This window comes from Cydia pomonella, chromosome 22 (genome assembly GCF_033807575.1).
Source record: "Cydia pomonella isolate Wapato2018A chromosome 22, ilCydPomo1, whole genome shotgun sequence".
In the NCBI taxonomy this organism is placed as follows: domain Eukaryota; kingdom Metazoa; phylum Arthropoda; class Insecta; order Lepidoptera; family Tortricidae; genus Cydia; species Cydia pomonella.
Window position 1 is genome coordinate 6,296,593 of NC_084724.1, and position 27,399 is coordinate 6,323,991.

The following is a 27,399-nucleotide window of genomic DNA, read 5'->3' on the forward strand; positions in this document are numbered from 1 at the left end:
TTTAAATAGGTAGAAAGAAACAGCGTTATTCTAACGTGAATTTTAAGCTACTAAATAATCAAATATAAAAGAAGTGTGTGATTGTTTATGCAATTTACTTTTCATTTTGTGCGAACTTGATCACGTTTTGTCGTCTTTTACTAGAAATGTTATTCCAAATAATACACGACTAATGTTTGTGTCACTTTACGTATTAAACGTGTTTTTACTTGTGCTTGTTTGGTATTTGCTGTAACGAAATTTCATTAATAAAAAAAGACATCACATTATTGGTTTTGAATCAGTACGAGTGACCCCTTTAAGCACATTTAAAAGTGAATTTGGGAGATATTGAGATATTTAAAATGCCGTCCGTCGTATCATTTGGGTCCATTACGCGGTAATATTTAGACTTTAATAAACCAATTTAAATATTTCAATATGTCGGAGTTTCACGGGAGTTCTAAAGTGGGTAGTTCAATAGGGACTTGGGTAATAATACGTGTATACAATAGTAATACAAATGTAAATATTGCTGTGCCCGACGGCATTGGTGTCATACGGTCCGCGCTTCACTGCCACGCAGCATGGTTTTGTCTGAAATTAAAATAAATAAATATTTAGAATAATTTGGTTTCTGAGAACGCTACGGCTATGAAATGAGCTCCCTGCCTAGTTTTTTTAAAGTTCCTTATATAGTGTACTTGTATTTTGTTCGGGTTTTGTGACAAGTCATCTCAGAATAATTTGATGAGTAAAATTGTAACAGAGTGAGTAACCGAACCTTTAAAAGCTGAAAACATCTTACATACAGTATGGGCTTATTCCAAAAATTTATCCGTAGTCCAATCTAACGGTCGTCAGCATGAAACCTAACGGTGACAAACGGATATATACAACTCTTCTTTCTTTCTCAAGTTTCTCTATTGACACTCGCCTGTGTGATGTATCAGTTAGAGCAGCTCGTTCTGTCACAGGTGCATGCGCTGGATGATGACGCGGCAGAACTGTGCTTCATGATTCACGTGGCAAATACACTATGAGTAACTCCAATCTAACGGTGCCAAGAATAAAACCTAACGGGGACAAATGGGTATGTATAAAACTCTTCTGTCTTTCTCTATTGACACTCGCCTGTGTGATGTATCAGTTAGAGCAGCTCGTACTGCGCGGGGTCATGCGCTGAATGATGTCGCGGCAGCCATTGCACACGCGCTTGATGTTCTCGGTGTCGACGGCGCACGTTAAGTGCGGAGCAGCAGTAGTCTTCGTTTGTACCCTAACGGTGACAAATGGATGTATACAAGAGTTCCTCTATTGACACTCGCCTGTGTAATGTATCAGTTAGAGCAGCTCGTACTGCCGCAGGTGCATGCGCTGGATGATGTCGCGGCAGTCGTTAAACACGCGCTTGATGTTCTCGGTGTCGGCGGCGCACGTTAAGTGCGGAGCAGCAGTAGTCTTCTTTTGTAACCTAACGGTGACAAATGGATGTATACAAGAGTTCCTCTATTGACACTCGCCTGTGTAATGTATCAGTTAGAGCAGCTCGTACTGCCGCAGGTGCATGCGCTGGATGATGTCGCGGCAGTCGTTAAACACGCGCTTGATGTTCTCGGTGTCGACGGCGCACGTGAAGTGCGGGTAGCAGTAGTGCTTGCCGTCGCCTGACGCCGTGCTGATGCGCTGCGAAATCATATCATCACTATTAAAAAATGCAGGCGTCTATAACTCTATAGTCCGCGGTAAATAAATAACGGAATCCTTGGCAGGGTCACCATATAAGGAGACGATATACGAGAAATGGGACAGCAGTATAATAAGTGAATAGTGATTTTTTGAAATAGTCTATATTTTGAAATCTATAATTTGAAATGCTGGTGGCCTAGCGGTAAGAGTGTGCAACTTGCAATCCGGAGGTCACGGGTTCAAACCCCGGCTCGTACCAATTAGTTTTTCGTAACTTATGAAATATCATTTGATATTTAATAGTTGCTTTTTAGTGAAGGAAAACATCGTGAGGAAACCGGATTAATCCCAATAAGGACTAGTTTACCCTCTGGGTAAATCTCTCCTATTCCAGATCACATGGCAGTCGCTTTCTTAAGAACTAGAACCTACGCCAATTCTTGGGATTAGTTGCCAAGCGAACCCCAGGCTCCCATGAGCAAAAATGCCGGGACAACACGAGGAAGATGATGATTTTGATATCTTATTATTACAACAACGATCCGTTGTTTTTGCGTTCACGCATTCCTGTCCACTATTCGTCTTTCTTTATCTAGAGCGGGATTATGCCAAGTTTTCATGTCAAGTATGAAGAAGGATATTCATGCATTGTTACTGCCATGTTAGCGTGGTCAAAGTTTGTTTATTACCCTTTTCGGATGAAAACATATAGTAAAGTCATACTCACAAGGAACTCGTCCCGTATGAAGTACTTGGCTCGCGCTACTTCCGGGTGCTCGCGCGAGTCCGGCGACGCGTCCGGGGGAACCTGAGATAAGAATATCATATTAAATATTATGTATCATATTAAAAATACATCTCATATAAATACCAAGGTCGTTATTGGTTTTGCTAATAAAAGAAGTGATCTATCTGGAAACCAGGATCTTACAAAACTCCTTATACCACAACTTCCGTCGTGCATAATGTTCTTCAATTACTTAAAACGATTTGTTGTGATTTGCTACTCAATAATGCCAAGTTATTACCTACTGATTTTACCTAAGCAAAGGAATTTGAAATAAAAAGAGAAACCTTCCCAAGTCACACTTAGATATTATACGATAAAAATCCTGCCAAACTGCAAATTTTTTGGAGTTTGATGAGGCGATGAGATGTTCGTTAAAAGGTTTAGCGTAAGCGTCATTCCAGACCTGATAACGCGTGAACTCCGAGAAGTAATCCTCAATCCTCGACTTGCCGGCGAGAACCTTCTCTGCCAGGAGATCCTGCTTGTTCAGGAACAGGATAACGGATATCGTGCGCAGCCATCTGTCGACAAACATTTTTGTTAATACATTTATCCACCCGATTTTTTTTTGTCACCGTTAGGGTAAATGTGTTCAGTAGGTTGGCCATGCAACCTGAACCAAACCAAACGTACCTATTGTTCCATATGCTCTTAAAGAGATCGAGGGACTCCCTCAGGCGGTTCTGCGTGGGGTCCTCGCGCAGCACCATGTTGTAGGAGGAGCAGGCGGTGACGAAGATGATGGCCGTCACGTCGTTGAAGCACTGGATCCACTTGCGCCGCTCGTCGCGCTGCCCGCCCACGTCGAACATACTGGAATTCAAATTCAAGTGTTACCCGACTGTCATCTTGGGCCGGGGAAAAAATGTAAAATAAATCCTAAACGTAGTCAACCCTAACGTTGTTTCGCCGGCGTATGCGGTCAATTGTAATGATCAGGGTTCGTGCAATGTATACCAAGGAAACTATTGACAGCGTTGCTAGTAACATATAATTGAAGTTCACAAAACAAATAAGTATGAGTAAAATTAAAACTAAGTAAACAAAGGTTGGACCGAAGTAAGGAAAAACTTAAAAATAAAGCGTAAAAATAAATTTATGCTAATCGGAAAAATTTATCTAAATAAATATACTAGCAGAGGAAACAAAACACTTTAAATGAAAGAAAATAAAATAAAAAGTATTAACAATAAAAACAAAAAAATAAATAAAAGAGAAACAGTATATTGGTCCTGCCGGGGATCGAACTTGCAACCTCTTGCACCGTTCTCCACCAACGTTGCCGCTGGGCCAAGTTAGCGATGATTTTAACGGCGAATTATACACCCGTATCCTTCAACGGTTGAGTGTCAATTTGTTATTATCTAACATTTATTTCGTATGGCCCAATTCCGTACATCAAAAAAAGGGCGTTCCCATATGCCCGTGACTTGTACACACCAACGAACTTCACATATTCATGTTTCGGAACTATGCGCACACAATGACCGTATAATGTCTTAAAATATTAATTTATTGCGTCTGCCATTGCAGTAACAAACGCCTGCAGCGACTCTCACCGCGTTTATTTCTTCGTAGGGTCGGCCCGTTTTCTACCGCTACCCTAAACTTCCCAATCGTAAACTCATCTTAGAGATGTACCCTAGTGACGATTGCTTCTCATAATTAGTCATAGATGGCGTTAGAATGTACTTGTGTATGTTCTGAACGGAGTAAGAACATTACACAATGTCGGAGAAAATTATATAAATTACACTTACCGACCTAGCCCCAAACTATAACTCTGTATCTTTAGGTAGGTAAATAAATGTAAACAATGTGTTTTTACATTTTTGGGTACTTCAACATTTCAGTTAACCAACTACATAAATAGAAAGCTGCCTGGATCTGCTCCTTCTTCATCGTTCTGGCTTTAACCTATTTCACTTACTCGTGTAAATATTCGATCTCGTTTTAGGTTCTTTACTGGGGTGAAATAATAGGGAGCGTGCATGAACTGTAGGAGGCAGCACAGGAGCCGTCAGATTTTTGGCGCGAGGTGTAAATGTGATGTTTATTGTTCCGATGTAGCCCACAAGATGGCAGAACCTACTATTCACAAGAAAACACGTGACGTGTAAATGTACATGTTTATGGTTCCGATTCAGGCCACAAGATGGCAGACCCTCCAACGCGCCTATAGCTAATATTACAACACGAAATTACTATTGATTAATCAAATCATCCCGATATATTCCTCTTAACAAAGTAGCACGATTACAGCAGCTTCGTTGAGTAAGTAATGTATTGTAGTAAAACTTCTGTAAGTTTTGGCACATGGGGTAAATTTAATTGACTTAAAGAATTTTCTTGCCCAATAGAATACCTAATTGTGGTTTGTTTACATTCTTTTAAATACCTGAAGATACATACAATACAATACAAATACACTTTATTGCACACCTCAATACAGAAACAGTACAAATAATACAACACATAAAGAATAGGTAAACAACAGGCGGTCTAGTCGCTAACAAAAAAAAGCGCGGTTTAAGCAAAGCTTCTACTATGAGCACTAAGCAACTCCACCTTTATTGGGTGAATAGTGTATAATACTCGGCCAAGTGTGATTAATATGGACTCACTGGAAATTGACTTTGTCGACGACAAACTGCGTCTCGAAGATGCCCGAGGTGAGCACTCGGCAGCGCAGGATGTCCTGCTCCGAGGGCGTGTACGAGGGCTGCTTTATTGTGTGCACCTGGTCCAGGAAGCTGGAACAAGGGTCATGTTGAGTCAACCGAAAATCGTTTATGAGTAATGTAATAGTACATTACAATAGAGGCCGGGAAACGAAAGGTTGCGTTTCTCGCCGAGATTTGTAACGTGCTTTTCTCAAACTTGTAATGGAATAAAAGTTGTAGTCCATTTGTTTCGTAGGTTTACACAGCTAAAAACAAATGACGAATCTACTACTATTTGATGGTTGAATGCCAAGACGTCATGTGTCACAATTTGACGTTTAAAAACAAAAGAAGGTTGTTTTACAGACCTAGGTGTGTAAGGCTGTTTGTAATTCCTTTGCATACCATCTTCATTCATCGCACCTGATACGTAGTATTTCCGGACCTAATTTGAAGTCATGTCAACATTTCATTTCAAGTTTGAGAAAATTGTATTTATGGTGAATATTCAGAGTAAAGTTAGGAGGGTCGTGGCCGAACGCTTCGCTATACAAACAATAAATAAATTGATTTGAGTACCATATAAGTATCGAAAATATCTTTGATTACAAAAAAGTCAAAAAAAAAAGTTAATTTTTGAAAGCTTTTCTAAAATGATGTAATATTTCCACCTATTTTACCTTCAAATGAACCTTTTATATGGAATTCGTTTTTTGCTTCTAACTTATGTAATAATAAAAAAAACAATCGAAAAATGTCGTACAGAGAAACACAGGGACATAGCTATGCTTAACATGCATAAATGTGTAAAATATTTGCCAGAAAAATAGGGACTACGTTTGTATGGAGGAAGCGGTCTTTCACTATCCTCCAGTAAACTAAATATAATCTTAGTATGAAACTCACTACTTAACGCAGTCGATAAGCTGGTACTCCTGATGAGCCGCTCTCATCCATCGGCTCCCCGCGGTTTACATCGATTTTTGACTAGTTTTGAGTCGTTACTCCTACATTTGCACTATAGATAGAATTATAAGACAAAAGGCTATCGGTTCTTTAATCTTTTATCTCCATTCTGTTCTGCCAGATTTTGAAAGCAACAAACACTTATTTTTTCATATATTTTTTAAACGTTGTCTAAAAAAACACATTGTTCGTTACTCGATTGCTGTTAAGGATTTTACATGTACAAAACCTACACATTTGGATTCGTCTTCGACGTCTCTAAAAATTGGTCAGAGATTTTAATTTTAAACTAATTAATACAAAAGTTATGGCCAGGAAACCAGTTTTTTGGCCTAATTGTTCAACTTTGATGCCAAATATCTTGAAGACAGTGAACTTTGAAGTAAATATGTGACTCTTGGCGCAGTCGAAGAGCTGGTGTTGCTGTAGAACTGCATCGGGCAGTCGAAGTCTGGCTGGGGCCACAGTAAAGCTAAATAAGCATAGAAACAGTTTTAAGGTCACTCACTACTTGGCGCAGTCGATGAGCTGGTACTCGTTGCTGCGCTCGTACGTGCGCTGCACGCCCTGGTCCTTCCACAGAGCCTCCGTGTGCTCGTAGAACTCCATCGGGTAGTCGAAGTCTGGCTGGGAGGCTACATCCTGGAAACGAGAATAACCAGTTTGCATTATGTCAACAGATATAAATATGAGTTCAAATAAGTTTTCTGTCAATTTCTGTCAAATGATTCTCTGTGGCGTGAAGTAATTTTTCCATCAACGGCATGAAATGTACGGGCCCTGTATATCAGTAAAAGATCATGCATCAAATAGCCTATGCCATTCTAAGAGTTTTAGTCCTGTGTCGAGAGATGGCAGTAAATTTAGTTGACTACAAAATTTACTTCAACAAGACGCCTCTATACTCAATTCTTTTTGGTATAACGATGTCTTCGACTTGCCTGTATATAGTCGACGCGATGCTTATTCTCAGGTTTCTCCAGCGGTATTGGCGGCGTCAGGGTGCTCATAGCACCCGTGATTGTCTGCAAGGAAAACATGCCAAATTAGAGGTAATATTAACAAGATTCTTTGTTATTCCTATTTTATAGTGTATTTGTTTTCTAATTCTTCTTCTATACACGGAACAGTATTATCCCGTGGGTGTTCGCCTTCTAAATTACTGCGGACATTTAGAAGGCGAGCGCCGCGTAGAGAACCTTTCCATAAAATAATGAAATGAAAGGTACACCAAGCGATGTCTAGAGCATCGCTCATTGCGTGCGAGGAGTATAACGCTATGAAAAGTAAATGGATCGAATATTATTTTTTTAAATGAACAACTCTCATCGCATATTTGTTGGAATGTAATGAATGGATCTAAAAGAACGGTTATAACACATTCACACATGCTTTCATGGTACCTAGATCGTATTTTTCAGGGAATACTATTTATATATTTACAGAACTATTTACATACAAGTATCGCATCACGTATATTTTTATTGATGTCCTCTGACTTCTCGTGCCGCTCTTCGTCCGAGAAGCTAATTACGTGGAGGATGCCCAGATGCTTCACCATCAGGGACTCGCTATAATGATGGCAGGACGACCAAACTGACGATGGCGAGGTCGCCATGTGATGCCCAGAATACTTTTCTTACAAGTATCGCATCACGTATATTTATTTGTTTGATGTCCTCGATCTTCTTTGGATAATTATAAGTGCAGTCAGAGCCGAACGAGGTCACGATGTGTGATCGCCATGTGATAATAGAACGTTTTCGTTTATTTCCTGATAGTGATATAATGTTTTACTTACAAGTATCGCATCACGTATATTTTTCTTGATGTCCTCGATCTTCTCGCGCCGCTCCTTGTCCGAGAAGCCGTTGACGTGGAGGATGCGCATTTGCTTCACTATCGTGGACTTGCCGGACTCGCCGGCGCCTAATAGCAGTAACCGGTGTGTGGCGCGGTAAAGCTGAAAAAGATAATGAAACAGCTTTAAGTCTGCACGATAATATAGTCACTGTCATCTGAGGGACTAGCAATAAGATCAATTGTAAATATGAAGGGAGGATCAAGTTTAAACCTTGATGCCCTGTTATAAGGTCGAGGTTTACATGGGTCTGCAGATGTTCTTCCCTGATACGGCAAAACAGAGTAAGATGCGCTGTTTACCGTAACAGGACAGGTTGTGTCTTGACTCGTGACTCCGCTCCGCATTGCTATAAGCTAACCTGCAATTTTCGTGTAATGACAATGACATAGCTCCTCTTTCTGCGTCCTGCCTCTCTTACATATGTGCGAAATAACGTAAAACTTTACCACGATGTAATAGAATCCATAATTAACTGATTTATCCGCGCATGGCGACCCTGCCATCGCACAGCGGATTAGACTGGGCTTTAATTCGGTGTTATAAGATCGATGATATCCTTCTGTCGTGTGATGGCATCGCTGCGACGGTTCTCTCTCTGGGCTCAGCTTTTGCCGCCGGAAAACCTTAAGCACCCCGCAAGTTAACGGCTCAGAAAAGATCAATATGTACTTCGTCAGACCTAAACAAAAAGGGGCAAAACTGAAAACCAGCGCTGGACGCTAGTCTAGCATATGCTGAGCTTAGTACCCACGGCCAACATGTCTTGCTAAATTTGATTAAATTTGAAATTTGAAAGTCAACATCACCTGCTTATCTTTCTGCAGTTGTATGATAGCATCGCTCTTCCAGTCACTTTACATGGCGATCCAGCCATGTCACGACGCCGTCGTGACGACGGACTAAGTTTGAACCTTAACTCGTTGTCATAAGATGGATAATCACCTGCTTATCCTTCTGCAGTTGTCGTGTGATGGCATCGCTGCGCCGTTTCTGCTCTCTAGGGTCGCCGCCGTCGGCTCCGCTTTTGCCGCTGGGCGACCCGAAGCACCCCATGGCAGACCAAGCTGCCCACCTGAAGGCAAAGAGAGGACGTTCTTAAGAAACATGGTTACGTTTTGATTATATTGTATGTTAAATATTGCAACACACCTTTGCTAGCATAGCTAGATATATTTGACGCTGATTGTAATATTAAATAATTTAATTAGTTCCTTAAGTTGTAAATTAAATTCCATGTCTTTTCAATAAAGCAATATCGCCGAAATAGTTAGGGCTAGCTAGTTACATAGCCTGTACGAGTATTTGTTCAGAGTAATGCAACGAATATGCTAATCAGGCATTATGCCGACGGCCTTTGTCGCCGTGAACACATGCTAAACGATCTTTAACTAATTTGATCTCACATGTTTCGGTTCTAGAATTTTTATTTATCCTAAATTAAGGCTTGTGGAAGAAATTGACAAAGTATATGGTGCTCAAAATAAGGTTACAAATTGTCGAAAATTTAAATGCTTCATCATGAAACTTGAATAAATATGTACCAGTTAAAGTTTTGAGACTTATACGTTTTATTTGGAAAACATTAGTGATTAAAAAAAGACTAACAAATTAATAATAATGAAAAAAAAAGTTCTTTTTTTAAATCTTAATGGCAAACTTTGAGATTTTAATATCGTGGCGATAAGCACGTAAACAATAAAAAAAAACAGAAACATTCCAGGCTCACTCTTAGAAAAAATACAAATATTGGAACTAAAATAAGTACCGGCTTTAAATATTTTTGAAATTTTTCATAAATAATTCAATTTTCCTGTATTTATTTTAAAAATTATTTCTATAAGCATTAATATATGATCATTTAAATTTGAAATTTGATTAATTAAAATAAAATAAAAAATCCCAACAACTCAAAAACGACGAATGCCACTTGGAGAGATAATGATAAAATGTCGTAAACCACGATTTACCTAAATTACAAACCAAAAGCAAATAAATGTATTGCCGGATGCCAACCCTTAACTAGAATAGAAGAGATTACCCACAACATTTCTAGGAACTTCGTAAGTATTTGAGTAGGATTGTAATCTCTATTTGATAAATGCGTTAAGCAATTGCTACGCGATTTTCCCAGAATATTGTGCTCTCATGATAGTCATGATTATAACTGATTAGCGAAAATGTTTATAGAGAAAATTGGTGAAACATGTCCGGGAAACATTAAGGTACAAGTTGGAACCCAGCGACGTGAGGCGACCGTAAACGACACGTCGCCGCGTCACAACTGGGGTCTATGGATTTCTATGAAACCCCATTCGAACTCAGCGACACGTAGCCGAGCCCGACCGCAGATCAGTAGTGCCGCTGACGTCAGAGCGAAGTAAGTGGTAAGGTTTTAAACTAAGACAGCGAGATAACTCGGCAACGCGTCGCACCAATACGAAGTCTGCGGTGGTACGTTTAATGTTTCCCCTGTAGGCCAAATATTATATAATAAAATTTACTAATTAATAGTTTTCAGATACAGTCCCATTTTTATTTGTTTGAAGAGTAGTGAGATTTATCATCCAAGACAAAAATGGACGATTTGACATGGACCGCCACAAGCCCTTGCCACTTATTGAATCCACCCCGAAGAGGAACGATGGGAACATGCTTTTTTTCTGTAGGCATGATTCCCGTAACTTCGTTGGAGCCGGGTCGCATCTTGCCAGAGTCATTAGAAGCTTCTAATATGTTAAATTAAACTAAAAATATATTTGGCATTACAGGAGAAGCAGTACATTGATCCCCACACTAGGCTCAGCCTGTAACGGGGGTATCTCAGAGAAGTATCCAAATTGCGCGGTTCTTATTTTAACAGAATATATTATTGTTAAAGCTACTAAATGTAGAAGTCAAATATGAGTAGCAGCGCAATAGACGCGAAAAGCCGCGGATGCGTTACTGCCGCTAATATAAAATTTAACAACTGTACAGAAGGTTCACGATCCGTTGACGCTAGTAAGGTGCGCTCCGGCACCTGTCTGTCGATGTGAATCGTAAGATTATTCTATTGAACAGATTGATTGGCAAAAACAATACAATGGCGTGGGATTCTATTGCCTCAAGAGATCTATATATAGCTCTAATTATTATGTAGGTAATTATACCAGCTGTTATACATCTATGCTAGGTACCTAATTTTATCTTTAATCGAAGATGGATTCTTCGATCAAAATACTCAATCAGTGATTCTTAACCGCTGGTCTGCGGACTAACTGGTAGTCTCTGGGAGCAACGCGAATTTATAAACAGAACATAATAATATACCTATACGGTGTAACATGAGGAATCCGAAAGATTTTAACAGTGTATTCCTGATGGAATTTAAATACTAAAATGTCATATATTTTTTTCTGGAATTCGCCTAGTTTCAGAGTTAATACGAATAAAAAAAACATTTTTTGTATTGTTACTTAGTGCAAAACGCCTTTTTGATGGCGATGATGCCATTATGGGGCTTAGTCCAAATAACCTCATAGATAGATGTCAAAAAGTGACAAGCTCTTTGCAACAACTAGGTGTTACGAAAAAAACCATAAATTCATTTTACAGTACATATGGGGCTACTTTATAGCACTAGTGCGAGAAGTAGCATATTACGTTACTGTGTCGAACATTTAAAGGGCCATATGTACTGTAAAACGTTGTACGATACATGTGCGAATAGGTAATTCGCAACTCGTGTCGATTTAAAACACTCCCTTCGGTCGTGTTTTAATTTATCGCCACTCGTTTCCAATTTCCTATTTTTCGCACTTGTATCGTAATGTACTATTAAGTGCCAGTTTTACCAATAACATTTACTTTTTACGTACAAATACATTCAATAATTGAAAATAAAAACATTTTTTTTTTTTATTAAATTTACATAAACTCATTAAACTCATATTATATAACATTATTTCCTTCTTTTGGCTTCAGAAATGCATGGTTAAAATCTTTCGGGTTCCTTGTGTGTATTTCTTGAATTTATTGGATATATATTATGTACGTATTAACTTCCAAACTGTTGATGAAAACCTGGCAAAAATATGTTTGTCGACTAGTCAATTTATCATATTCTCTCCTTTGTTGCATTTTAAAACGATATTTCTTCACATTAGAAACACGACTAAATCAAGGGTTTCTGAGACTCGTGCCTACAATTTCAAAGAGTGCCCGTGTTACGCATAATGTATTTCGTTACGCTTTCGAGAAAATTCGTTAATAAAAGAATACATATTCTGTATTTTTTTTTTAGGAAAGGAAAGTCCCGACTCATTTGCCGAGTCCGCATCGCAAAGATGTTCGTACAAATATCGTTAATGCAATATCTATTTATAGAGATATATTATGTATATCAGCCACAAGTATTGTATGTGCAAGGCTGTGGTCTGTCAAGGTCTAAACCTTGCACTCACGGGCTTACATGAGCAGGAGGTAGCTACCCGGTAGAATGAGAAAGTTATATAGGTATGTTACCCCAAGGCTTGGAACCGATTTATTTCGGTTTTACTCCGAACTTTTATAAGAACGCGAACTGTACGGTAGCCCCTTCACTTTAAAAAATATTTTCTTGTTTTTATTAGGATTCTGTACCCAAAACTACTTACTTAGACCCTCAGCACACGGCGCATAAGCGAAAAGGACGCGTAAGCGTATTGTAATACGCGCGTAGAACGAGAGCGCTGCGAGCACGTATAAGTTCAAAAAGTCCGCACACGAAGCGTCGTCGCGTAGCGTAGCGTATGAGATTTCTGTCGTCATTACGACAGGCGTAGCGTAATACACGCGTAAAAAACAAAACATCTGTCATAATCAAACAATAAAAAAAATCTTCATCTGACAAGAAAGTAACATCGTTGATACATCTGCCGAAGACATCTGACGTCGCGACTACATGATATCAACTAATAACTAATTAGATTTCACTTAACAAAAGCTACGCTTACGCTCCGTGTGCTGAGGGCCTAAGACTGCTGTCCGTCCGTCCGTCTGTCACCAGGCTGTATCTCATGAACCGTGATACTTAGACAGTTGAAAGTTTCACAGATGATGTATTTTTGTTGCCGCTATAACAAATACTAAACAGTACGGAACCCTCGGTGAACGAATCCGACTCGTACTTGGGCGGTTTTTAGTATTTGTTGTTATAGCGGCAACAGAAATACATCATTTGTAAAAATTTCAACTGTCTAAAATTTTAGCTATCACGGTTCGTGAGATAAAGCCTGGTGACAGACAGACAGACGGACAGTGGAGTCTTAGGTCTTAGTAATAGGGTCCCGTTTTTACCCTTTGCGTACGGAACCCTAAAGTGGTTTACAAACCCAGTTCTATTATCAGAAGCATAACGATTCTAACTTCCTATCGTGATTCATTTTTGGTTTTCCCAGTGTTGTTGATAATTTAAATATGTTTTATGATGGTGAAATCGCATTCAGCAATTGTAAGTGAAATTCTGGATACGAGGGAATTAAAGCCCCGAGTTTGCAATAATTCTTACCCCCGGAGTTACACACAATATTTTTCATCACACTTAAGAAAAAAAAAATTAAGCGAAATAATTCTTAATTACGGTGACATATGAAACATTCGTCCGCCATATTGTAATTTCTTGACAGGTTAGGTATCAAAGGCACAGACCTATTCGGCATTCAGCCATGATTGAAAATTATGTAAAAATATTTTAAACGTCTATTAAATTAATCATTAAACATAAGCAAAAATATTAAATTGAAAACGTCAGTATTTTAAAAGTAAAATTCATTTCCGCTACTTGGATTTGTATGAATTAGTGACATAATAAAAAAAAGAAAAAGCTATAATTCCCTACAGTTTTTTTTTTTAAATTAACTCCCGCGGAAACAATATAGATCTTTGTTCTTCAGTACACCTGCATGAAATAAGATTTTTTTCGAGCAAGTGTGATGAAAATGACTTAAAATATTACGACTTTATAAAACTATACAAACTTCGTAAAATTTTGTCCCTTTCTATCAAACGCAAATGTCAAAATGACGGTTAGACAAACGATTATCAACGGCTCGTTACATTTGACAGACGTTTAGGAATAATACGAATAACATCATTAGTATAACAGGTGTAGTAAACCAACAACTGAACGTCTATATACACCGTGTTTTTATTTAATTCCGTTAACTTCGGGGAATGGATAACTACGTTTAAGGAAACAAAATTGGCATAATTAAAAAAAATATTGCCAAAATACAGAAAAAATAAAGTATTTACTGGGAAAAAATAGGACACCGATTTGAGGCGAATTGCAGCGTTTGAAAATCCAAATCGTACGATGGTATGTCGGTGACATATGTATTCCCATTTCTTTAGTGATAAAAATATAGTATTTATCATACTATATTGTTTTTGTGTAATATATAGTACAATTTACTAAATTATAGTACGATACTATATATTATAGTATGGGTGGGAACCCTAATTATCAACGACTATATATCGTTGTTGTAACACGGGCATTATTATTTGAACATGACATACCAGTGTCATTTCGAAGTGTTTCGAACATCGTTCGTGCGAGATAATACTTACGTTTAGTAGCAAATGTATAAACTCCTACTGAATACTAATTAATATTTAATATGTAAAGGCAAGTGTACACGCTCGTAGGGGCTTCATCAGATAAAAATACATTATTCATTATCTCCGAAATGGAGTTAATTAGAAAACCAATGATTTTGAGAAAGTAACTTAATTTAAGCTCAGGAATGCACCCTTAAAATTAAGGAAAAAAAAACACGGTGTATATTTATTTATTTAAATGAACATGGTACAACTGACTTTTTTCCTGGGGCCTAGCCAAGGTGAGATGACAACGTTGATAGAAAACGCCAATTGTAAATATCGTAATGTAAATAATGCACCTATGGAAACGTCACGTGACTTTTGGTAGCATCCGTCAACCTAAAGCCCGTTATAGACGGAGCGATAATATACTAAAAGATATCTTATATCAAGGCATCTTACGATATATTTTGCGTATCATTTGACAGAGTCCACACACGAAGCTATAATATATATTTTGGTATCTTACGATATCTTATAGCAAGGCCTCTTACGATATATTTTGCGTATCATTTGACAGAGTCCACACACGAAGCTATAATATATATTTTGGTATCTTACGATATCTTATAGCAAGGCCTCTTACGATATATTTTGCGTATCATTTGACAGAGTCCACACACGAAGCTATAATATATATTTTGGTATCTTACGATATCTTATAGCAAGGCATCTTACGATATATTTTGCGTATCATTTGACAGAGTCCACACACGAAGCTATAATATATATTTTGGTATCTTACGATATCTTATAGCAAGGCATCTTACGATATATTTTGCGTATCATTTGACAGAGTCGACACACGAAGCTATAATATATATTTTGGTATCTTACGATATCTTATAGCAAGGCACCTTAAGATACCTTGCGATATATAGGTCGGTATATTACGATATATTTTGGTATATTTCGTTTCTCTCGCAATGTAGGTGCTAGACAGACAGCGATATATATTTTGGTATTGTTGGCGTGTGTGGTGCTTAGCTATACTATATATCTGTCGGTATATTAATATATATTATCGCTCCGTCTGTGACGGGCTTAATGCATTTTTTTCTTTTCATTTGACGTTTGTCGATACACAGATGTCGATGCCAGTACACAGGTAATCAATATACGGCAGAAATGTAAATATTTTTTAGTTTTTTTATTGTGGAACGTACCGCATTACAATCTATAAATTGTATAGGTATACAGATGACAATCACAATTTAAAAAAATAACGATGATCAACTCTGGCCAACTGGACTCGAAAGTCTCGAAACCACATCTTTGGATTGCCGGTGCAACGCGTTACCAATTGCGCCAGCTGACCAACCGTCATTCAACGCGAATTCAGCAATTGCAACTGTGACGTCACTAGCGACATCCGCACTTTAAGGTTTACAACCTTAACCAAATAAACGGTTAATTAATATACGGCAGTCGTAATCAGGGAAATGAACTGTGATTTGTAATGTTTGTCTTCTGAATGAGTGGGTAAATGTATGTTAATTTTAAAACTAGTCATTTATTTATTTATTTATTTAATCTTTATTGCACAAAAGAAAACAATCTTATAGTACAAAACATTATCATTACATTTACATTATCATGAGTCAGAGGTTTTTTTTATTAATTCATAAAAACACTTGATTCATATCGCAGTTTTGTTTGTAAACAACACGCACGTATTTATGTCACTATTTACATGTCACGCCGGCTACACACATGGCCGTATTTGCCCGCCGTGTTGCATGTCATTCTTTCAGAAAATAAACGAGGTATTATCGATATCCATGATACATATCCGTACTTTTATATTTCATTAATTAAAATATATGAATTAATATAAAATCCTTTAAAATTTTATTTTTCATAAAAAATATTGATGACAAATTTTGTTCCCCATATTATGTCTCCTACCCTAGCCATATTTTAAATTTAAAAATACTGTGTTTTTGTTTTTTATTATTGCTATTTTAATCCTAAAAACAATGCCCGCCTAATAGATTATTTTTCGTCGATTCAGTTTTCAGAAATTTTTAAAAATGGCGGAGCCTTGGGAATCGCCACAGGTCTAAAGCTCACAGAGCCACTAGGCAGGTAGTTAAATTAGTTATTTACAATCTTACGCATAAAACTTTAAGGCCTCAATTAGTTTATTTATGTTTTATCCTTTCATACAGGATAAGCGACAAGCCACTTATCTGACGAATAAAGTCATCGTTGGCGTTTCACAATCTTCAAATAAGTTTAACTGGTAGATAAATATATTTACAACTTAAGGTAGGTTTTATCTGGCAGTTAATTTATTTGTTAATTAGCTATCCAATACTTGGACATTGTGAAACAGGGCTTAGTATATTAGTTTTATCAAACAGGGTGGCCCATTTGGTGAGATCTCGCATTACTTATGGGGGTGAAATGGACTTGAACATTTTTATGTATGCTTGTTGTGTGTCTTCTAAGGTTCTTTACAACCTAACCGCTTTTTGTAATTCTAACGACTTTATTAATAAGGAAAACTAGGCCCAGCCCTACGTCATTAAAACGTCATACGTATAGGTTATCGTAAAGGTTTTTTCATTGACCATTTTCCCGATACGTCATTAATACACTACGAGTATCATCGTAAATTACCAGATGTCATGTCATAGCTGATAGTAACGTGGGGGTGTAGACATAAAAGATACGATTTTTATTTGCATTGATAACAAATTCGAATTTGTTGCGTCCAAAAAATATTGGCGCCATTTTGATGTGTAATTTCGGATGATTTTTGGTTGAATCAACATGTAATTTCTTTCCGTGTGGTAGTTGGTAGTCGTCTACTATCATATTTCGTACAATGAAGCTAGTTGGACATACATGGAAACTCATTACTTTTCCGTATTTTACGTCTTGGTGAGCTTCCAAGTGGGAGAGGGTCAAGCTCAAGCCTTACATATATCACCAAATATCACTTGGATAAGGGGGTCTCGGCAAATATCACGTTATTATTTTTCTGGCAAATAATAGTGTTAAAATTCGAGAAAATATGATAAAAAAAAACAATTAAATTAATTAATCCATAGCATTAATACTCAATACACAAACTTTAAAAGATCTCAAGTGATATTAGGGGTGAGGGGAGGGGAGCGAGGCAAATCTTACGACATTTCACCAGAAGGGGAGGATGATCAATCCTCAAAAACACCTCACGCAATGGACGTCCACTTATTTTGCGACTAGTTGGGCCGTATTCTATAAGAATTTCATTAAATTAGGCCAGAGAAAAAAGATTTTTTAAATGTAATTGGCCAACTGCAGTGCAGTGGAATGAAAAATTTAGATATAAATAAAATACATTTTTGGGACCAATCTTACACAGATCGACTCTAGCCCCAAACCAAAAACAATTTAAAATAGAGATGGATTGTCAAAGAAAATGTTGTAGCCACAGCGATGCGGCCATACCTTTGGCCTTTGATCTATTACATGGCGTCACTTTTAGATATTTAACAAATTTAACACATATTAGTGAAAGAATAAGGAGCGTCAAATGGCGTTCTAAAAGTTTTACGGTGGCTACAAAATTTTCTTTGACAATCCACCTCTATTTTTTCCTAATTCTCTTTGCCCCAGGGAAAGCTTTGTACTATGGGTACTACGTGATATTGTTTAATCTGTAGCACTAGCGTTGTATGCCGTTAATTTTTAGCAACAATGATAACAATAAAGATATAAAAGCGGTTTACGAAAACGGACTGTTCTTAAATATAGACATACTCGTAATGATAAGACTGGGTCTAGACTCCGTTCTTAGCACGGCGCTCCGGTGTGTGACCGGGAGAGAGCATTAAGGTACGAGTTGGAACTCGGCGACGTGTCGCGACTGCAGACGACACATCTATCGACTGGTTTCTGTGTATTTCTATGAAATATCATTCGTAGCCAGCGACGCGTCGCCGAGTGACGTGTCGCCCGACCGCAGATCATTATTGCCCTCTCACTCTCACTCGGAACCTGGCGCTACCGTTCTGCAGTCGGGGTCGAAAATGTCGAAATGATATACAGCTACACGTCGCCGGGTTCCAACTCGTATACCTTTATGCATCTACACACGGTGCTCACGAGGAACCCGAAAGATTTTAACCAACCTAAATGTGACAGTGATGAAACAACGCGCCAAGTGTCTGATACTTCGGATAACTTCTTCAAATATAGATAGATCTCTTGAATTCACGTTCAAAAGTATATCTTTTACAGTCTTAGCTGTTCTACATATAGAACTATCACTTATTGTTAAGCTATTACAGAATGGTGGATACTTATGATGCATTGTTTGATCCGCTACTTTTGATGCTGACTGTACATGTTAAAGATATAGGAAAAAGCGTAACAAGGTAGGGGGGTTCCAAAAACTCAAAATTTAATGTGACATAATGGATGACGCCTTATCACGTCGACAACTGTGACCATCATAATCATAGGTATACTATTATTTTCCGATTATCTACATAAATATACTCGTAGCCATGTTGTATATGGCAGTGGTTCTGAGATCTGTAGATCTCGTGAAAACCCCTGGACTCCGCCATTTGAAACGACATCTATTGTCAAGTAGCAGTACTGATAAAATCCACTACTTGACGCTAGATGTCGACTACGAAAATAATAAGTATTTTGGTAAGAAAACTGATGGATGGAGTGAGCACTCTACGCTTACTTATTTCTCTATGGTTGTGATCATCATCTGCAAGGCTCGGAAAAACGCCCGTCGTTTTGAAAACATGACCATAATTTAATCAAATTAAATCAAAAACAATTTATTTCGAACAGTGTCCGTATCGTGTTAGTAACATACAAATACTTAAATCTAGGATTAGTATGACATGACATTAATACAAATTCCTACATAAAGGGGCATGTAGCTGCACCCAGTGCTTTGCCACGGTGAGTCCCACCAGTCGGCCAACGTGCACAAGATTTATTATTTTTTAGGATTTATTTGTACAGGAGGATGGATTTAGGACCCAGTTAGTTATGCTGAGCATTTTCCGCAAATCGACAACCATTGTGCCTATTTTGCGTGAAAACGAGGTAGCACTACTCTAGCCACCCCAGCGCCTCCACGAAACCTAGCAGTGTCTTCAGGTTGCTAACTGCCTCCTTGAGGGTGCACGGAGTCTCTAGGTATTTGTTCCTGTATACATCTACCTGTTTACAATCTAGGAGAATGTTTCGCTGTTTCCTCTTCTTCCATGCACGCTCTGCACATGGGGCTGTTCGTTTTACCCATATTATGTAGGTGTTTGTTTAATGTGTTATGTCCAGTAATTAATCCTACTACTTTTCGTAGTTTGTGTCTGGGTATTTCCAGTCGTATTTTGGTGAGCTTGTGGTTTTATTCCGGTAGAATTTCTTTGGTCTGCTTACATGTGTTCATTTCAGCCCAGTACTTATTGTGCAGTTGTTTGTGATGTTGGTCTAGCTGGTTTTGTATGTAGGATACGGCTTCGGGTCCATGTACCGGCGTTTCTGAAACTTTTCTGGCCAGTTCATCTTATCATTCAGGACCCAATTATGAGTCGAAAATGTTTTCAGTCTACGGACGTCATTGGAGCATATTTAATCGTTGACATCGGTAAAAGGAAGTCTCTGTTGTACGGAACAGGGTTGTTTTCAAAATGACGGGCGTTTTTCCGAGCCTTGATCATCAGTCAAGAACAGAACGTAATAGAAGATGTTTTGAGTTAACCCTTTGACCGTCAAAGACGTTAACTATCTCGCTCGGCTATTCTAATATGTAATATCAACCTACGTACGTTCCAGCAAGGTTCACGATAGACGTGGCGATGATAGGCGTCGCGTACAATGGGTTAATAAAGTTTAACTGGACAATGATGCAATATTTAGTCTAAATTTATTATTAGGTTTGGCTATCTTATCAATGATAAAAAAATATATTTTAAAGGAAATTGACTCATTTATTATATGACATGTAGGTATGTAAAAGCAAAATTGATTGTAATAGAGAGGCAGTCTAAGAAAAAACGTGCCCCTTAGTTTGACATTCAAAACAGATGGCGCCGTCAACTTTTGACGATCAAGAGTTATCGCAAAATGTATGGAGCTGTATAACACCATCTCGTTTAACTGTCAAATTATATTTTAAAAAACTGGACAAGTGCGAGTCGGATTCGCCCACCGAGGGTTCCGTGCTTTTTAGTATTTGTTGTTATAGCGGCAACAGAAATACATCACCTATGAAAATTTAAACTGTCTTAACACGGTTCAGAATCAGAATCAGAATCAGAATTAATTTATTTGCCAGAATACTTAAAAAACAACATACAGTACAGGGTGTTAAGGTACATTAGGTAATAGAGTATTCAGTCGGTGAACGACATGCAAAAATTATACAAACTAATATGAAAATGTTATCAATGAGGTAACATTTTCTTAACTATAATACTTAAATTAAAATTAATACAATAATCACGAATAAATTACAATGCAAATAAAATAAATTCAAATCAGTCAATAATTATGTAAATAGTAATGTTAGTTATTAGCTAGTTGTACAATTGAAAGTTCATAAATTCTTGGATACTATAAAAACAATTTTCATTTAGCCATTTAGTGATCACTAATGCAAATTTTTTATATTCCATTTGCCTCATGTCTTGAGGAAGGTTGTTGTACAGTACAATGCACATATTATATGCATTTTTACGATAGATCGCAGTACGACAAGGAGGTTGGTACAATAGTCCCATGTATTGAGCTCTTTGGTTACCTGCAAAAACATCAGACCTACATCTAAAGAGTTCAGGATGTTTTTTGACAAACAGGCATGCTTTTTTTATGTACATACATGTTAGCGGTAAAATATTTAGTTTTTTAAAGATGGAGCGCTCTCGGTGATTGAAATATTAGCTATAGCACGAATGCATTTTTTTTGTCTAATAAAAGCCCTAATTCATGAGATACAGCCTGGTGACAGACGGTCGGACGGACGGACGGCGGAGTCTTAGTAATAGGGTTTTACCCTTTGGGTACGGAACCCTAAAAACGATGATATATTATATATACGTGTTAAAAAGTGGCAGTTAAGTAGTAAAAGTAGTAGTTTGTTCATTTGTATGAACCTACTTTATAAGAGCGTAATTTCGTCACCTGCATTTAGTTCTCTTATATACAAGAGTGACAAGTCTGTACATCAGCAACCAAAAAGTACTATAATATATAGGACAGCTAATACCCGGAATTTGGACCCGGGTATGTCCTTAAACTACGTCCAATAGAGAAGTATGGGCATTGTGAATGTCATCTCGCTTTCTGTGGTAGGGCACAGCACAGCTGATGTTATTCCAGATCTAGAACAGAGCCTAACTGGGGAAGTACCTCCATCTTACAGAAAATCGCAGCCAAATAACACTAGACCCTACTCATAGTGTTATGTTCCTGTCGATGAGTAAGGGTGCCAGAGCTGAACGCCAGCAACGCGCATGTAACTCCTCTGCAGTTGCAAACGTCCATAAGCTGCGGAGACTGCTTACCATCAGGCGGGCCGTATGTTTGTTTGCCACCGAAGTAGTATTAAAAAAAACCTTCAAACCGGTAGGGAACCGATCTCCTAATACAGTAAGTAACACTGTGTAGGTACTGAACAGTGATGTCAGATTAAGAAATTGGCTTCCTACCCTCATTTTCTTGGATAAACAATGAAGTGTGGGATTACTGGTTACCTGTTGGTCACAGGTGCAACTATATTAAGTAATTCAGCATTAAATAAGCTTTCAAACCATATTGTCGACCGGTCTGGCCTCCTGGCCTCGTGGGTAGTGACCCTGCCTATGAAGCTGATGGTCCCGGGTTCAAATCCTGGTAAGGGCATTTATTCGTGTGATGAACATGGATATTTGTTCCTGAGTCATGGGTGTTTTCTATGTATTTAAGTATTTATAAATATTTATATATTATATATATCGTTGTCTAAGTACCCTCAACACAAGCCTTACGAGCTTACTGTGGGACTTAGTCAATTTGTGTAATAATGTCCTATAATATTTATTATTTTATTTATTTATATTATATGAATAATAAGGAATCTGTACCTGTAACTTCTTTATGAGTAAAAATATTTGTGACAGAACTCTTCTTCAGAACTTCTTGACTAAGTAGAGTTGTCAGTTGAGTGATGTGTCAGTTTTTTTAGTTTTATTATTGCAGTTTCTACAAGCTAGTCAATGTTTGGGATGGTAGAGTCAGACCAAGATAAGTTGGCAGCGGTTTTAGCAGCCCAGGCAGTGGAAGTGTTATTTTAAACATAAAACTTCAAGAAATTATGATGTTTACTTAACACTTGCACAGGCTGGGCTATCAAAATTGCTGCCAACTTAGCTTGGTCTGACTCAAGACAATGTTGAGCAACTTAACGGTAGGTACTGCACTTGTTTTTAATATGGCTTAATTATTGACTAGTGACTTATAACTGACTCAGTTTTTATTGACACTCCTTCCATGTTTTCCTTCATAGACCATGACTAGTCATTTTGTGCATAATATGATATTGCTAGGTATCTTAAAAATACCTGGTCAAAATATTGGTAACTTAATTGAATAGTAATTGGTTGAAAGTGTGTTTTTGACATTGTTACTATTGTTCCTGATAAGTTTTTTTTTATCAAAAATTTCACTTTTGAGACAAGCTTTTATTGCTGACTGTACTTTTCTTTCAACAGGCGACTAGTACTCGTTGAGACAATTTGTCTGTTAGATTAGTTTTTTATTTATTTTATTTCATATTTAACTTGTATGTTTTGTGTATATGGACAGTTGTGTCTGAAATAAACATATTGAATTGAATTCTAATAAACCCAGGTTGCATTTTTTAATTACAGAGTACATATGGCCACATCCTATGTCCATCATCAGATCATGAAGTTTCAGCTCAATCAAATAATACATACATAAGTTTTTAATTATGATTTGAAGTGGTATTATTCTCATATTAAGTTTGTTTATTATTACAACATAAATTGGCCCCAGTTTTTCTTTTATTTGTTAGAAGAAAAAAATATATATGAAAGTGGACAGAAACAAAGTTGATGTGAATATAGAATAATTGTAGACTGAGAATGTTTTATTCAAGTTAAATATGTCATTAGAAAATCGAAAAAGACAGACGACAGGACAATTACTGATTTAAGCTCATGATTTTTACTCATTATTTTTCACTACGACTAAAACTTAATTTTACGCAGGTAAGTCCCAACTAGGGAAAGTTTCTTAAAATTGTGGCATTATGAAAGGTTAATTTATGCAATTACTTTTTTTACAAGACTTTTTATATATACATGGTGTTCATGAGGAACCCGATTTTTTTTAATACAGTATAATCTCACTAATCCGGCACTTCGATAGATCGGCACGTCCAATAATCCGGCACCCTCCGCCCACGCCTCCCTCGCCCCTCTACACCTGTGCGCTTTGGTTGCTGAATGCTTTATTTTATTCATTACCTATGACTATGTAATCCGAACATTCCAATAATCCGGCACCCTCCGGTTTTTAATAGTGCTGATTAGTGAGATTACACTGTAATGACTTGTATTCCTGATCATATTTAAAGACTAAAATGTCCTATAATCTTTTCTGGAATTCACCTAGTTTCAGAGTTCAATTTAATACCAATTGAAAAAAAAGTGACAAATAGTTTTAATGAGTTATATTAAGAGTAATGCTGTTTCGAATTTAACAACCATTGCATTTTAAGTTAAGTGTGTAAAGATTTGTTTTTATAAATATAGTTTATTATTCAAGTTGGCATATTACAATGCACTTATGAACATCAAATAAAGCCACCCACTCTATTCCTACCTCTGCCTTGAGAAGATTAAAATAGTAATGTAAACTATTGAATTTGATAACAATCAAAAATCTAACATCACTCTCAAATATTTTGATTCTCTGTATTCTGATCTCTCTGATCTCAAATATTCTGATCTCAGCGATTTTGATAGCCCAGCCTGTGCAAGTGTTAAGTAAACATCATAATTACATAGAAGTTTGACATTTAAAATAACACCTGCACTGTCTGGGATGTCAAAATTGCTGCCGACTTATCTTGGTCTGACTCAAGTCTTTCTTCCAACCATGACAGTTACATTTACATCATACAGGTCTCTGAACTACACTCTGGCCCCACAGAAAGGAAAAAGGAGCCACTAGGGTAAAACCTAGTTTCGGCCTTAATTAATGTATCTTAACTTCCTAATCTCCTTATTAAAGGACAAAATCAAACCGAATTTTGATCTGTAATGGAATAAAAGAATGTATAGCATGTCCGATTTCTAAGATCAAGTTCACTATACATTTACTATGGCATACTTGAACCTAGAAAAACCGACAGATCATACCAAGTTGGGTGATTTTGAGGTGGTGATCTTGAATATTAAAAATGTATTAAGAAAGTCATACCGAACAAGGTTTTCCATGGGACCAATATGAAAATCGTGAAAAAATATACCCCTGGGCTTATGTCTTTCGTCTAGTTTGGGCCCATAAGGTGTCCAGATTTTGGTTAATTTATAAATTGGACCCCTGAAGAAACTAATTGGTGACCTCTGTTTTAGGGAGTGAAATGTCAAGTGACATTATATGGAGTATACACTGTGTTATTAGCTGGGTGCACACTGACCGAGCATATTTGCGAGGCAATTTCCTCATGCACAATATGGCCAGTGAAGACGTGCCTTTGCCGAGGCGGTGCACTGGCCGTATTGTGCTTGAGGAAATTGCCTTGTGAATATGCTTGGTCAGTGTGGACCCGTCTAGTATTTAACAACCAACACGCTGGTCAGGTTAATTTACCAAAGCTGATGTAAATTGAATCATTTATCAATGTATCAGTTGACTATTGGATTAACCTGTACATATAATCATTAGGTGGTCTAAAAATATAAAGTTATGAAAATTCCTTTTCCAATTTTTGATCCCAATTTATGTAAAAAGTATCCATAGCAAAATTTTGAACAATAAAACATCATTTAGCGGCCGCTATAAATGAAACAATTCTGCCATACAAAATTGTGTGCAATAAAATTGACCCATCAATAATTCTGCTTTAGAAATATCTTTAAGGGCTCTTTATACGATTTATCTATTAGTTATAAGTATGTTAAAAATATGGCAGTCAATTTTTTTACATTTAGGTTATTATGCATTTGTTTTATTTGTATGAGGATATTGCAAATCACAAAATCATAGCAACCACTAAATCATTAGCAAATGAGTTCAAATTTGGCACACAGATTACTATTCCATAATATAATAAAGGGAGCCTTGTGATGATAAACTATTCCACTTTTTTTTTCTCCATATGAAATTGGACCACCCTAACATTATAGGACAATCTTACAGAAGATAACCCAGTCCCACCATATGCTCAATAAGGCTTGTGCTACTTTAATACTAGATAACTATATATGCAGGTATAACAAATTGATAAATTCTTCATTACATGGAACAGAAATCACACAAATGCATGTCCCTGTTCCATGATACTGGGATTTGAACCCTGGTTCACCAGTTTCATAGGCAATTTTACAACCAACAAGGCTAAAGAGGTTGATAAAATGCAATTAGATATAGTCTTAATACTTTCTGTCATTTAGTTCATTGACATCAGGTTTGATGAATGACTAGGCACCTGCACCAGGCTAACAGAAACATGTAAGAGCACTCACCAGCAGGTGGGGGTGGCGTTATCCACGGTGTCTTGGTTGGCCTGCGAAGGAGACTCCGCTCCCCGCGCTCCGCCCGTCACTGACGAAGCCGTGGTGTCGTGCCCGCTCAGTGGGCCATCTTCACACGCACAACCACACAGATATTACCTCCACAAATACGATACTACTCGCATCGCTACCTGAAACCACCATTTATCACATCAGACCACTCAAAAACTTAGGTAAACTTTTCGTGCACTTTCAGGACGGTCTCGCGATGTTTCCACTCTAGGGAAACCACTGGCTTGACACTTCCGACAACCGAGCGTGAAAACGCGCTATAGCGTGCTCCTGAGCTTCTCCGCGCGACCGCGAGCTCCAAGAGACATGATCACGCCCAATAACACTGATCTACAATATCTACCACGAAAAAATGGCAACCTTCATAAATTTTGTACGGACACATCACACACTTGCACTGTGTTAAACTTCAATATTTAAACTTTCACAGGTTAATTATAGACCAGACGTTACTATTAACGCTTGAACATAAGTAAAAGCTGAGAAAATAATATTTATAAATAGCTTCAGATTATTTTGATACAAATCTAATTCGGTCTAGTCTAGCATCACTGCATACACACCCTCGATTCGGGCGGAGTGGATCCTCTTCTTTCTTTTTACAATACGTTCAACATATGAAAATTAGCACGGATTAGTTAATAAGAATACAATTAAATGACCTACACCCTGATAACTACAAAGACATTTTGTAGCAATGACAGCAATCCGTATCGGCTTCACAGAACCTGTGAAAAAATCAACATGTCGCCAAAAGGTGTTTTATCGTTGATATTTCAGTGCAATCGAGATAAAGGGGCGTGGTCAAATACAATCGAGATAATTTATTTCTGTCAAAAAGTTTCAATGACTTTAATCTCTAGATTATATTTATAATATAAGTAAGGATCATAAAAACAAAAAATAATAACTTTTCTAACCGACATAGGGGACTTAAAAGCCTATATAAAAATTATTAATCCTATTTTAATGAACAATACATTAAAAAATAAAATTATAAGGTTTAAATGTCTTAAGTAAAGTAAACACAAATTCAGAACGATC

At 37.4% G+C, this 27,399-nt stretch overlaps 1 protein-coding gene across 2 annotated transcripts; it reads right to left on the reverse strand.

Annotated features, from left to right (window-relative positions):
- Positions 1-1,307: 1,307 nt before the first annotated feature.
- Positions 1,308-27,307, reverse strand: LOC133530082 (guanine nucleotide-binding protein G(s) subunit alpha). Of its 2 annotated transcripts, none has more exons than XM_061867912.1 (11): positions 27,018-27,307; positions 26,296-26,470; positions 8,894-9,023; positions 7,889-8,050; positions 7,029-7,112; positions 6,596-6,729; positions 5,083-5,211; positions 3,092-3,271; positions 2,862-2,979; positions 2,396-2,476; positions 1,308-1,665 (listed from the first exon to the last, which is right to left on the reverse strand). In XM_061867912.1, the coding sequence occupies exons 3-11, from the start codon at positions 9,002-9,004 to the stop codon at positions 1,519-1,521; spliced, it is 1,146 nt and encodes a 381-aa protein (XP_061723896.1). In that variant the 5' UTR covers positions 9,005-9,023; positions 26,296-26,470; positions 27,018-27,307; the 3' UTR covers positions 1,308-1,518. The 2 variants fall into 2 exon arrangements, with proteins under 2 accessions (XP_061723896.1, XP_061723895.1); XM_061867911.1 differs by having other exon boundaries at positions 26,296-26,474; positions 26,919-27,307.
- Between the last annotated feature and the right edge of the window lie 92 nt (positions 27,308-27,399).

Excerpts from the sequence above, each read along its gene's own strand:
- LOC133530082 (XM_061867912.1), bottom strand. The coding sequence starts at position 9,004 with ATGGGGTGCTTCGGGTCGCCCAGCGGCAAAAGCGGAGCCGACGGCGGC. Across the intron at positions 6,730-7,028 it reads ATCGCGTCGACTATATACAG|GATGTAGCCTCCCAGCCAGA; the intron begins GCAAGTCGAAGA and ends TCTCGTTTCCAG. Across the intron at positions 2,477-2,861 it reads CGGAGTTCACGCGTTATCAG|GTTCCCCCGGACGCGTCGCC; the intron begins GTCTGGAATGAC and ends TTCTTATCTCAG.